Source organism: Setaria italica, chromosome V (genome assembly GCF_000263155.2).
Source record: "Setaria italica strain Yugu1 chromosome V, Setaria_italica_v2.0, whole genome shotgun sequence".
Classification (NCBI taxonomy): domain Eukaryota; kingdom Viridiplantae; phylum Streptophyta; class Magnoliopsida; order Poales; family Poaceae; genus Setaria; species Setaria italica.
Window position 1 is genome coordinate 11,680,783 of NC_028454.1, and position 12,104 is coordinate 11,692,886.

Below are 12,104 nucleotides of genomic sequence, written 5' to 3' on the forward strand. Positions count from 1 at the left end.
CTGTCCATCCCTAACCCTCCAACCAAACAATAGATGGAACCACTCCAACCCACTTCATCCCTCAAATCAAATAAAAAACTGGATCCAACCCAGCCCTGCAATCAAACAAGAGATGGGTCGAACACCCAGAAAAGTAGGTCAGCTCCGACCCAACCCACATCGTTCCAAAACCAAACACATGCTTATCCTCTCTCTATGCTCTCTCATCCTCTCTCTCACCTCTTTTCTCATGCTCTTCTCTCTCTTGCTCTCCGTCCCGATGATGGCCCGCCACCCGCCGCGCCTGCTGTGCGCCCTTGCCGGTGCAGTTGTTGCTCCATCCCACCCCAAACGGCAGCGGCTGCATGGGCACGAGAGGCAGGTCGGGGCGGTGGTGAACAGTGGCGGTGATGTGCGGGTGCTAGAGGGAGACTAGGCCGGCGTCAGAGGCGTCCGCCGATCTGCAGCGTAGAGAGTAGGAAGGGGGTGCAGATGCGTGCGCCGTCGCCGGAGGGAGGGGGCTCGCTACGCGGCAGCCGCGCGCGGTGGCGCAAGGTCAGTGGCGGCACAGCAACAGCGATGGTGGCGCGAGATCGGGGACCGATGGTGTGGTTAGGAGCATGGGGCCCACACATGGTCAAGTTTGGCCAGCGGGAGTAGAATTTTAGCAAGTCGGATAGGATAGCAACTTGGATAGGAGTTCTGTTGGATCACGAATTTTTACTTGAGTTGTTAAATTTTAACTTAGGGAGGTATATAACAACTCCAAGAATTTTAGCTCAGAGAGGTATATAACAACTCCCTTGGAGTTGCTCTAATATAGTAATATCGCTACCAGTGTATCACTATAACAGTATAAGCATAGCAGTTTTGTAGATGCCCTCTATGTACCATGGAGAGAGAGGAGTCAAGGAGGGCCTTCTCAGCTCTCGTGTAGTGTTTGCTGTTCTGAAGTTCCCGAGATTATCCAGTTATCCTTGTCGCTGTTTGAGGTCCTTTTGCTTTTTTGGCAATAGCTTTCGATATGATGGCCGTAAGCATCGGGATAATTCTCGTGTCGGGACCGTTTGGTCCGGTGCAACTGGGCCACTTTGTTGTGGCGTAAACCTGTCCGGCCCACGTGGTGCGGCATATGCCAAAACTTTGCGAGGTGCGTCACGTCACATGTCCGGTTATCGATCGGGTGCGTCACTGGATTCAGCTTTATCCAACAAAATTGGCGTGACGACCGACGATGCTCCGCTCTAGAAAGAAATGGGCACATCGCCACGGATGTGGCTGTAGGCAGCGGGCGGTTGTGTGCTTGCATCTAAACTGATAGTTTTTTATTTTATTTATTTCAAGAAAGATATTTGGCACTTCTTGCTTCTCAAAATACAATTTCCTTTTACCCTTATTGCATAAATGTTCTAGAAACACTTGAAAATAGAACTTTATAAAGGCATTTTGATCATTTTATCCTTAAAAGTGGATTTGCCAAGTACCGAGTATTTAGAAATAGATATTAAGGGTCTGGTTGGTTGGTTCAGCGGTAAACTGTGGGAATGCTGTTGTGAGCTACGAAAAATCCGTTGTGTGCTATGTGCTATAGGAAAGCTATAAGATATTTGGTTGAACCAACTGTAAAGCAACGGGGCTCCAGCACCATAGCAACTCACGCAAAATAAGAAAGAGATGAGTGCGGGAGAAAGCGGCTCAGCACATAGAGAGCTTGAGGAGGCGCCACCGTGGGCAGGATTGGACATTGGAGGATGCTGGACGCCTCGCGAACCACGGCAAGGGCGAAGCTGGAGTCATCCGCCTTCACCCGTCGGTCAGAATCATAAGCCTGACGGCAGCAGTCCGAGCGGCGCGCTGTCACCCCCTATCCTAATTCTAGGTTTGCGTGAGATCGACTGGCTGGGTGAAGAGGAAGGGATGGGCGGCAGGCAACAGTCCAGCGCACGAGAGGAAGGGACGGGCAGAGAGGGAGGCGTGGGTTGGGCAAGAAAAGGCTTCCAAAAAAACGACTTGAGTTTGGACCCACATATCAATGACCAATCTTTATCTTTATCTTTACCTATTATTAAAGCAAGTAACATCTCTGCCTGGAGTTTTCGTACGTCGTGGTCATTTTGCAAAAATCCCCTGACGTTTCGTGAAATCAACCTGCAGTCCAATTCTAAAGGGACGGGGGGCTTGGGTGGAAAAAGGAGGGAAGGGAGGGGGTTAAGGGGAAAAAGCTTCTCTTTCTTCGGGAGATTGGGCGCGCCCCCGCGCAGCCCCTGGGCGCGGCGAGGGCGAGGGGCGACCCGGCGGCGCGTCGCCGACCCGACCGCGCCGCCCTCCACGTCCCGCGCCGACCGAGCCGCCCCTCCCCGTGCCGCCCCCTCCCCGGCCTCGGCCCCGGCCGCCCGCCTCGGCCAGGGGAGAGGGAGGAGGAGCCGGGGGAGAGGGAGGAGAGAGAGAGAGAGAGAGAGAGAGAGAGAGAGAGAGAGAGGAAGGAGAGGAGGTGGGGACCGGAGGGAGGAGGAGAGGAGGCCTGTGGGTGCGCCGCCCGCCCGCCCACCACGACCGCGCTCGAGTTCCTCCGCGCCTTCGAGCAGCACCGTCGTAGGGCCTCCTCATCGGACCCTTCCTCCCCGCGCCCCCGCCGCGCGTCGCTCTCCTCCTCCTCGTCGCGGCTGCGGGGCCGGGGTAGGCTCTTCCCCGCCCTCTGCGACCACTCCCCGCTGGCCGTCGTCCCGGCTCGCTCCACCGCTTCCTGCAAGGTCCATTTCCCCTTCGCGTCATTTGCTTTCGACCCAAGCTAGCTCGGTAGCTCTGAGCAAGGCTAATCGTGCGAAATGATTCCTTGATTGTTTACTCGAGTGTTGGTACTCCCATTGCTTGGATTTACTGCAGAATTTGAAGTTCACCTCAGATTTAGATGATTATTTACCTTTTGTTATCCGATATGTATTACACGAGAAGGAGGAGGTCGGTATTACAGGAGCCAACGGTGAATGTTTTTATGAAGCTGTATGGGTCAACTTACTATAAGGTGCATAGTGGTTACTATTTTTCTTATTTCATAACCTTTTATCTTCTCTCACATGTGAGATTTGGATTAGAAGGGATATCTTGATATGTCTGTAGCTTAATGATCAAATTGTTTGCGGCAGGAATAGAGATCTGAATATGCATCTCTATTGTACTATGCCTTGCTGCTTAACCAGTCTATCAATACTCCATGTCGCCATACATGTATTTTTTTTCTTGGATCATGTTTTGCTTTAGGTTTTGCCTTAGCATTCCTCCGTGATCTTCACCTAATCTGAGAGTCTTTTATTATTTTGTTTTTCTTTTGAGGTAAGGGTTAGATAGGTGGATGCTTTTAAAACAATGAATCTGTTTAAGCAAGTTCTAGAAATTGGCATAATGGAAGCCTGCAGTTTGCAGCTTACGTATATGCCAGTTTCAGTGTTTGTTCATGGGATGTTCTGATTTGCCTCTTTGCCAACCTGATGATTACCTCTTCAATAGTATAATGGAGATTGGAATACACTTGACCGTAGAAGCTGGCTTGGCCGCTATGGTGGACCATATACTCCCTTCGTTCCAAATTACTATAAGTCCATCCATCCATGTACACCCCACTCTGATTTTCTTCCACCAAGCTGGCTGAGCTGGCTCCGGATAAGATGTGTGTAGATAAAACGAAATATGAAGGCTTTGGCAGACACATGTGAAAGGAAAGATGTTAAATTTGGTTTTATTATGGGGGCATTCAAATGTACCAGCCTGATGATCACGGGTTATTTGCATTGAGAGCAAAAATCTGAATGCACTTCTCCTGTTGAAGGCTGCTTAGCTGCTCTGGTTGATGGTCTGCTGCTGCTGCTGCTCCTACAATATCTAGAATGAGTCTCTTCCCCCTCTCTGGATGTGTGTGTGTTTCTATCAACCAAGCTGGCTAAGTGGGCTCCTGGGAATGCATATGTAAGTGCAACGGTTATGAAGGCTTGGCAAATATAAAGAATGCCCTCATATCGAACAGGTGCGCCGGATCAAGAAGTAGGAGGCTAACCGAAGGCTCTTCTCTCCTCCTACCATGGCGAGAAATAATGATCGAATCATTACCGTGGCTACTCCATCGCAAATGATTACAGTTTCTACATCGCAAATGATTACAGTTTCTACATACATAATAGTATTACAGTTCCCTGCTGTCGTAGTATTTATAATGCGCATAAGGAGAGGAATAAAGGGGAGGTAGATACAGGGTCATCAGCGACCATTCCTTGGATTATGACAATAAGTGGATGTTGCCTGTTCGTATATAAATAAGCGCAGCAGAGACAGATTCTTTTAGGTTACTTGGAAACTCGTTTATGCCATCTGAATTACCATATCTTTTTAGTTAATATATGCTGATTTTATTCTGTGTTACTACTAGGCGATGACTACGAATGCTGATGGCTGGTTGGAGAAATTGCTTTCGTTACTATTGTACTTTTATACGCTATCTAAAATGTTACCCAGCAAGGGTAGCAGTAGTCCCTCGGTAGCAACTCATGCATTTTTCCTTTTTTTTTCAAGGTTTATTAAACCGAAAGTTTAGAATGTTAGGTCTGTGGTGGAACACATAGTTTGTGCCACTAGATTGATTTAGCAATGCTATTTGAGATGCCATTTTTTTTTCTGTTTCTGTTTTTCTCACTGCTTGACCTTGGAAAAATGGTGTTTTCTTTATGTTGATGAATACTCCTCAATTTGTTTCTCTTGGTTTCTTATAATGCTGGCGTTCCCTTTGTTGCTATTATCTACTTCATATCCTATATCCTATGGAATCTAATTTCATTGTTTTATTTGCGTGCTTTCTTACGTAGACTGTTCGCCGCCCCGCTCCCGCTGAATTGTGCTAGGCAGGCTGGCCGCTCGACCGGCCGTGCTCTGTTAAGCCTGGTATTGCAGCGAGTGAGGACGCCGCATGGCCGCAACGCCGACGCGTGCGAGCTTCGCCGTAGCTCTCCAACTGCCGCGCGTCGCTCGGCCCGCCATTGAATCTGTGCAGGAGCTGCGCTCGCAGCGGTGCCACCACCGTTGCTCAGCCACACTGCTACGCTCGCTGGATTGGAGAAGCCGAGAAAGAAAGATAAGAAGATTAGAAGAAGAGAAGGGGGAAGAGAAGCTGCCTCCTTTCCCTCTCAACGTCATGCTCAAGCTCACCGGCGGAGCTCGGGAGTGTTGACTGGTGACCCAGGCCACCACCTCCTAGCAAGAAGCGCATGCTTTGCTAGCTCCGGGATCTGAGGGAAAAATAAGCAATGGTGAAAAGAGGAAGAAACGAGTAGGATGAGAGAAACGAGAAGAGGAGGTGGTCTGTGCGAGATAAGCTCTAGCACTCCGCAACGTCAGTTGGAAAGAAATGGGCAAGCGCTTTGAGCTCGCTCAGAACATAATCTCTATCTCTACCTAATATTAAAGCAAGTAAGGCTTTTGCCAAAAAAAATCATCACTTGTCAGAGAGCTCCCGCGCCGCCTCGGCCCTGGCCGCTTGCCACGGCCGCGCCCGAGCCGCGCCGCCCGGCCTCGGCCCCAGCCGCCCGCACCGCCCCAGCCAAGCCGGGCGGCGGGCACAGGCCAAGCGGCGCGACGCGGGCGGACGGGGTCGGGGAGGCGGCTCTGGTGCGTCCGGACGGTGTCATTAGTTTGAAAATTACAATTGATCTTTTACCGTAGCAACACACGGGCATTTTGCTAGTACTATAATAAATAAAGTATTAGATCCCATCTCAATAAGATTAAGTAATAAAGGAAGATGCGTTAATAATATTTAATAATATATATAGGTAAGATCGATCGTAAAACATTGAACTGTACACTAATACACATGTAAAAGTAAAACAGGTTCTCCTCTCTTGATTTTTACACATGTAAAACAGGTTCTCTTGATTTTTTAGAATAGGTGGAAGAGATGATATTTTTTTTCACTTTTCTCTTTCTTTATATTTATTTTTCTCTTTCCATTAATTTTTTCCTTAATTATTTCTCTTTCGACCGTTTTATCCTCATCCCTTATACTGTCTCTGCGCTCTCTCATTCTATCGTCTTCTCTCATATCTTACCTCTCTGACTCTCTCGTTCTCCGGCCCCTATGCAAGGCCCTGTCGCCGGTCCGCGCCGCTCGGGCGTAGCCGCACCTGCTGCTGATTCGCGTCGCGCGACCGCGCCGTCCCGCCACCGTTCATCCCACAGCACCACCAGAGAAGGTAGGAATCGCACGTTCGAACCCTAGTGTGGTCTTCCTGTTCCATGGAGTGGTTGGAGGTTGGGGAACGGATGGGTAGTGATCTTTTTGAGAAGTTGAATTCCAGCTGGTGGAAGCACGGTCTGAACTCCTGTGAAAAATACGCTGGGAGAAAGCAGTGCTTTCGTGAAAGCTGCTGCAGAATCTAGCCCTTTGGTTAGGGTTGAGCTTTTTGGCAGGTCGCAGAAGTTGAACCAAACGGAGGCTCTACTGGCAGCATAGGCAATTACGGAGGATGAAAAAACACTTGCAATGGCTTGTTGATTCTATGCAATTTTTTTGTAGTCTTGATTAAATTGTGCCACATAGATTTGTTTTCATTGCTAACATACTTGCGCTAGGGATTTGGATCTCATCTGCCCGTCATAACCGTGTGGAAGAAAAACAAACATTGGCACACAAGATGGTTTGCTACCATAGCTTATAACAGATATATCATATCATATATATGCATAGACAGGTACAATGTCTACCAGCAACAAGGGTGGTAGCAGCGGTGACAACGGACAACAAAACCGGCAACAACATTGCAGTATCCTGCATAGATAGGTTTTTATTACTGCAAAATTGATCCCGGCAGCGCTACCGGTAGTTGCGGTAGATAGGATTGTACATGCAGGTCTCTGCATATTGCACCAGGTCTCTGGGCGCAGGCAGACGGGTCGCCAAACCTGCAGAGGAAAGTTTGAGACTTTGGAGGCGAATGGAAAGATTTGGAGGTCTACTCAGGGAAACGGAAGCAGAACAGAAAACTTTGGAAATGTATCTACAGAAGGAAAGGAGGGTGAAGCGTACCGAGCTCATAGGCTTTTGCAGCCACGGCGGCAGCAATGTGAGCGGAGATCTTTCTGATGCTGCTGAAGGGCGGGAAGATCGATCCCTTCTCAAAGTTCTCCTGATTGGCCTGATCAGCTAGTGCTTCCGCTGTTTAAATGATTACAGCCATGAGATTGCTTCACATCAAACCCTCCCTAGTTTCCCATTTGGATACATAATTAACATTTACATATGTTCATTGACTCCATTAAGAAGGTACTTACAGGCAGCAAGAAGCATGTCCTCATGGACACGGGTGGCTCCAGCCATAATCAGACCAAGGCCAAGGCCAGGGAAAATGTAAGCATTGTTTGCCTGTCATGAGTAGCGCAATTGAGTTAGTAATGAACTTGTGCTTTCAAATAGCAGGTGCTTAGATCAGTAAGGTTGTGTTGCCTCGGAGAAGTATTAGATAAAAGAACTACCTGCCCAGGTACAAAAGTCTTCCCATCGTACTCAACAGGGTTAAATGGACTACCACTGGCAAATACAGCACGCCCCTGCAAATAAAGAGACATAAGTCCCATTGTACTCCACAAAGTTTGTTTTCTCAAATTTAGGCACACTTCTTTTTTTTTCTGGCCAATTAGGTCACCATTTAAATGGTACTTGCACTGAGATAAATTTGCAGATGCGACTCTGCCGAGTGTTGAGAGAGCTCACCTTGGTCCAGTTATATGCTTGTTCAGCAGTACATTCAGAATGTGAAGTTGGATTTGACAGTGAAAAGATGACAGGCCTCTGTATTTGTATTTTGGAGATATCATAAGTTAGCTAACCACCCTTGTAATGTAACACCTTCAACATTACATCTTGAGTAGCAAAAGCTGACAAAAGTTACCTCATTGAAGGAAGCCATGGCCTCAACAACTTCTTTTGTGAATGCCCTTCCAACTCCTGATGTCCCAATCAAAACCGTAGGTTTGATGGACTGGAGAATAAATAAAGAAACATTAGTATGATTTTGATGAAATAACACCAAAAAGGATAGCTTTAAGTAAAGGCAGCAGCTGTTAATGAATACAATCACAATCTTAAATATGCATGAACAGTGATTACCTGGACAGCATCAAACAAGGTTGACACAGGCTCATGCTCATGTGCCCAAGGTTGTTTGAATGACGGAAGGGATTCTTTACGGGAGCTAACAATTAAGCCCTATATATAAAATATTGCATCAGGCCATCAGATAATCAGTTGAAGAAAATATTGTATTAGCAATTCTGAATATTCCTTTGGTAACAAACCTTTGAGTCCACCAGCCAAACCTTCTGGCGGCACTCTTCAATCGGAGCTTTTGTCTATAAATCGATCAAACCAGTAAACGTTAGCAGTAAGCACTACCAATTATGGAAACTGACCTTCCCACATTCTGAAAAATGTAGCAAGTTACCTGTTTTGAAATCTGAAGAGCAATGAGTTCTGCTATGCCAGTTCCAGCCTGCAGTCAAATACATAATCAGAATCTTTTCTTCCGTGTCTCTAAAATGAAGAATCTCATTGATGGGAACAATTTCAATTCAACGGATATATTTCAACAGTTTGACGGCAAAGGGAAAAAAAAAGTCCACCAAGATAAGCTATGAGCCTATCACAGTATCACTAACCTCCCCAGCACCAAGGAACAAATAAGTGTGCTCTGCTAGGGTCCCACCAACCACCTTGAGTGATGCTAACAAACCTGCAAGGACCACTGATGCTGTGCCCTGCAATCATTCATATTTCCATATTGGTACAACCATAAAAGGCAACAGACTGGATGATGGTGATGACTCAATTAAGGATCACACCTGGTAATAGTAAAAAAGAAAAATATCATGGTTTGGTTCCATTTACCTGGATATCATCATTGAAAACAAGATGGCTCTTGCTATATTTTTCAAGCAGATCAAAAGCATTATGATTGGCAAAGTCCTCAAACTGTAAAAAAAAAAACGGTTACATTTTGTGATAAGAGTAAATTGATCTGACATAGCGACAATAGTACACTGAAAGTCTCTGACTCACCTGAATGAGGACTTTCTCACCGTAGATTTGCACCACAGCGCTCATGAATTCTTCTATAAGCTCATGATATTCCTGCCATTAAGGAAAATGCACATGTAAGGCCTCAAGTGCCTGATATTTTGCCAACTCCTTACTTCCTGCAATCTTGTCGCAGCTACATACCTTGCCAGTTGCACGTTTTTGCCGCAGTCCAATGTAGAACTCATCATTAAGCAGTTCCTCATTGTTCGTGCCAACATCAATTGTAATGGGCAAACACTGCAAAGCAATTCATTGTAAATTTGAGATAACTTAGTTATATGTTGATACCAAACATACAGGATCACTACAAGAGAGGCTACAAAAAGGGGACAGTAAACATGGGGCCACTTACAGCTGATGGGCGAACTCCTCCAAGGGCAGTGTAGAGAGCAAGTTTGCCTACAGGAATTCCCATTCCCTATAGAAGGATTCAGCATAACATAAGCAAAGGCCCTGAAGCAAAGCAACTAAAAAGGCAATCATACCTGAGCACCCAAATCTCCAAGTCCCAAGATTCGCCCACCATCAGTGACACAAATAACTTGAATATCCCTCTGAGGCCAGTTCCTTAGAACCTCTAGGACCCTCCCCCTGGGATGCACCTCCAGTCAGTCCAAATCCAATAGACGGACAGAAGAGAACTGCATAATTACTGCAAATTCAAGCAGATATAGGCACACGTACTTGTCTCTCAGGCTGACATACAGACCCTGCGGTTGTCTAAAGATGGACCCATACTTCTGGCAGGCCTCGCCAACAGTCGGTGTGTAAACAAAAGGGAGCAGCTCCTCCACATTATCAATTAAAAGCCTGTAGAAAAGCCTCTCATTTCTCTCCTGAAAACAGAAGGTGTTAAGAACAATGCAACAACCAACCATTCATTCTAACGGAACATATTACTCCGGTACTTGTAAGCTTTCATATGAGTAAAAGAAAATAGTGACTGGGATTACCTGAAGGTCCATCATGGCCATATAGCGCTGCAAAGGAAGCTGGTACTGTCGCAGGTTGTGCATGAACTTCTTAATCTACATACACATTAAAGCGATCTTTAGGTTAGAAAAAAAAAAAAGAAAGGTCACCCTAATTACTAGTATGGTTTCTAGAGAGCATCGCCCATACTTGGACTTCCTGAGACACAACAGCCGGAGGAAGAAGACCACGCAAGTAGTGTGCATCCCGCTCCTTCTCCGTGAAAGCAAGACCCTTGTTGTGATGTGGATCCCTCAAAAGGGTGTAACCACTGTTGTAGTAATAAGACACGTCAGCATATTTTTGAACCAAGCGGACGAAAATATATTTATTGGAAAGAGTTATGGTCTTCCAACCAGCGTTAAACATTCTATTTACTAACAGGAACTTTTTATTCTTTGGGTGGCATGGTCATATTGATGCTTGCCAAGCTATCGCTATGCGCAGCAAAGGTTATCGTTTACAGTTGGCAAATTCAGATTCCTCATATTTTTTCAAGGAACTATTTTCTACTATTATACTATACATTTATAATTTAGTATCAATTTCTATTATATTTCACTAGCCTACCCCAACTTGCTTGGGACTGAAAGGCTATGTTGTTGTTGTTCTATTATATTTAACTGTCGAAAGGTAGTGGAAGAAACAAGACAAAGAAGTATCACGGTGGGCCAGATTAGAATATACTTGCAAGGAAGAGGAAAAAACCAAAGCAAAGCAGACAATTCTTGGCTTTGCTCAACAACTCAGACCTACGCAAATCTGATTCCTAAACTGAAACTTGCAGAAAAGCACATGTGACCAGCTCTAACTCTAAGAATACCGGGCAAGCAATAACTATGCCGACGAAAATTTAACAAATCGAGATGATCAGAACTACAACTCAGTTAAGCTGAAGCACGGTGTGATAAATTATATTGAAAGTAAACGTAGGTGAAGGGAGAATCCCCCCCCCCCTTGCTGAAGGCTTCACGACACAAACATCTTACGCGAGCACTATAAAGCAAATTAGATTTGGATCGACACAAGCGCACAATGAAAAAACTAGACAAAAGCGAGACCCCCACGCATCCACACTCCTATACACGTCAGCATCACGCGGACTAAACCGCGTACCAAACCGAATCAGCAGTAGAACAAAATCCAGATCGGCGCATCGAGACGTCCGCCCGCCCAGATCCAATCCCCCGAATTCCCAAATCCAAACCCCCCGCGCGATCCGGCTCGCCCCCGCCCGCGCTCACCTCGCGACGGAATATGCCCAGGGCATGACGGGCAGCTCCTCGTCCTCGGCGTAGGGGTCCACGACGCCGCCATCGGCCGCCGCCACCCCTTCCTGCGTCTCCGCGGCGGTGCCTACCGCGACGGCCTGCACCCGCCTCTGCTCCGCGGCGTGCACCCGCACCGTCGCGGCCCGCCTCCGCACCGACTCCCTGTAGGTCCTGCATCCGTCGCAGCTCCCGCCCTTGCTTCCACCTACCGCCTTCCACTGCGGAGACAAAAAAAAACACGCAAACAAGCTCACCATGGCAGCTCAGCTGGACAGGGCCTAAACCGCAATTGCGCGGCCGAAAACGCCGAGGCGCGCGAGGCACCGGGTGTTGGCGGAAACGGTAAGGGGGTATAGGCGCGGAACTGGGCGTACCGGGGAAGCCGGGGAAGCGGCGGAGGCGACGGCGGTGCGCGCGGACAGCATGGTGGCGGCGAGTTCCGGGGGAGCGGGTAGCGTGGCAGCGGGCGTCCTCCTCCCTCTTCGGAGCGGAGTGGAGCCGAGCTGCGTAGAGAGAGGGGAATGCGGTGCGGGTGGCGAAGGGGAGGGAGGAGGCCGGTATAAAAAGGGAGAACAGGGCGTTTCGGCGGTGCGCGGCGTAGTTCTCCGCGTGTGTGCGGCGCACGTGGACGAGGACGGTGGGGAGGCGCGGTGGCCCCGGCTCACGGCGTTTGGGTTGACGCGGCGCGGCGCTTCCCGTTTGGTTCACCACCCGCGGTGAACTTCGATGAACCAACCTCTCGACTGGGGTCGGTCCAGTTCATTGTG

General features: G+C 47.8%; 1 protein-coding gene across 1 annotated transcript; it reads right to left on the minus strand.

Moving 5' to 3' along the window:
• Positions 1–6,654: 6,654 nt before the first annotated feature.
• Positions 6,655–11,882, minus strand: LOC101777875 (NADP-dependent malic enzyme, chloroplastic). The gene is made up of 20 exons (XM_004968410.4): positions 11,712–11,882; positions 11,311–11,555; positions 10,217–10,337; positions 10,048–10,122; positions 9,779–9,930; positions 9,580–9,685; positions 9,447–9,512; positions 9,236–9,331; positions 9,074–9,145; positions 8,903–8,986; positions 8,674–8,772; positions 8,460–8,507; positions 8,314–8,367; positions 8,126–8,224; positions 7,908–7,997; positions 7,730–7,807; positions 7,492–7,566; positions 7,291–7,381; positions 7,046–7,174; positions 6,655–6,921 (listed from the first exon to the last, which is right to left on the minus strand). Exons 1-20 carry the CDS (start codon positions 11,760–11,762, stop codon positions 6,833–6,835), a joined length of 1,920 nt encoding a protein of 639 aa, XP_004968467.1. The 5' UTR covers positions 11,763–11,882; the 3' UTR covers positions 6,655–6,832.
• Between the last annotated feature and the right edge of the window lie 222 nt (positions 11,883–12,104).

Coding starts and splice junctions, on each gene's coding strand:
- LOC101777875 (XM_004968410.4), bottom strand. CDS start 11,762: ATGCTGTCCGCGCGCACCGCCGTCGCCTCCGCCGCTTCCCCGGCTTCC. Junction 9,146..9,235: donor AAAAACGTGCAACTGGCAAG/GTATGTAGCTGC, acceptor CCTTAATGGCAG/GAATATCATGAGCTTATAGA. Junction 7,808..7,907: donor CCATGGCTTCCTTCAATGAG/GTAACTTTTGTC, acceptor ATACAAATACAG/AGGCCTGTCATCTTTTCACT.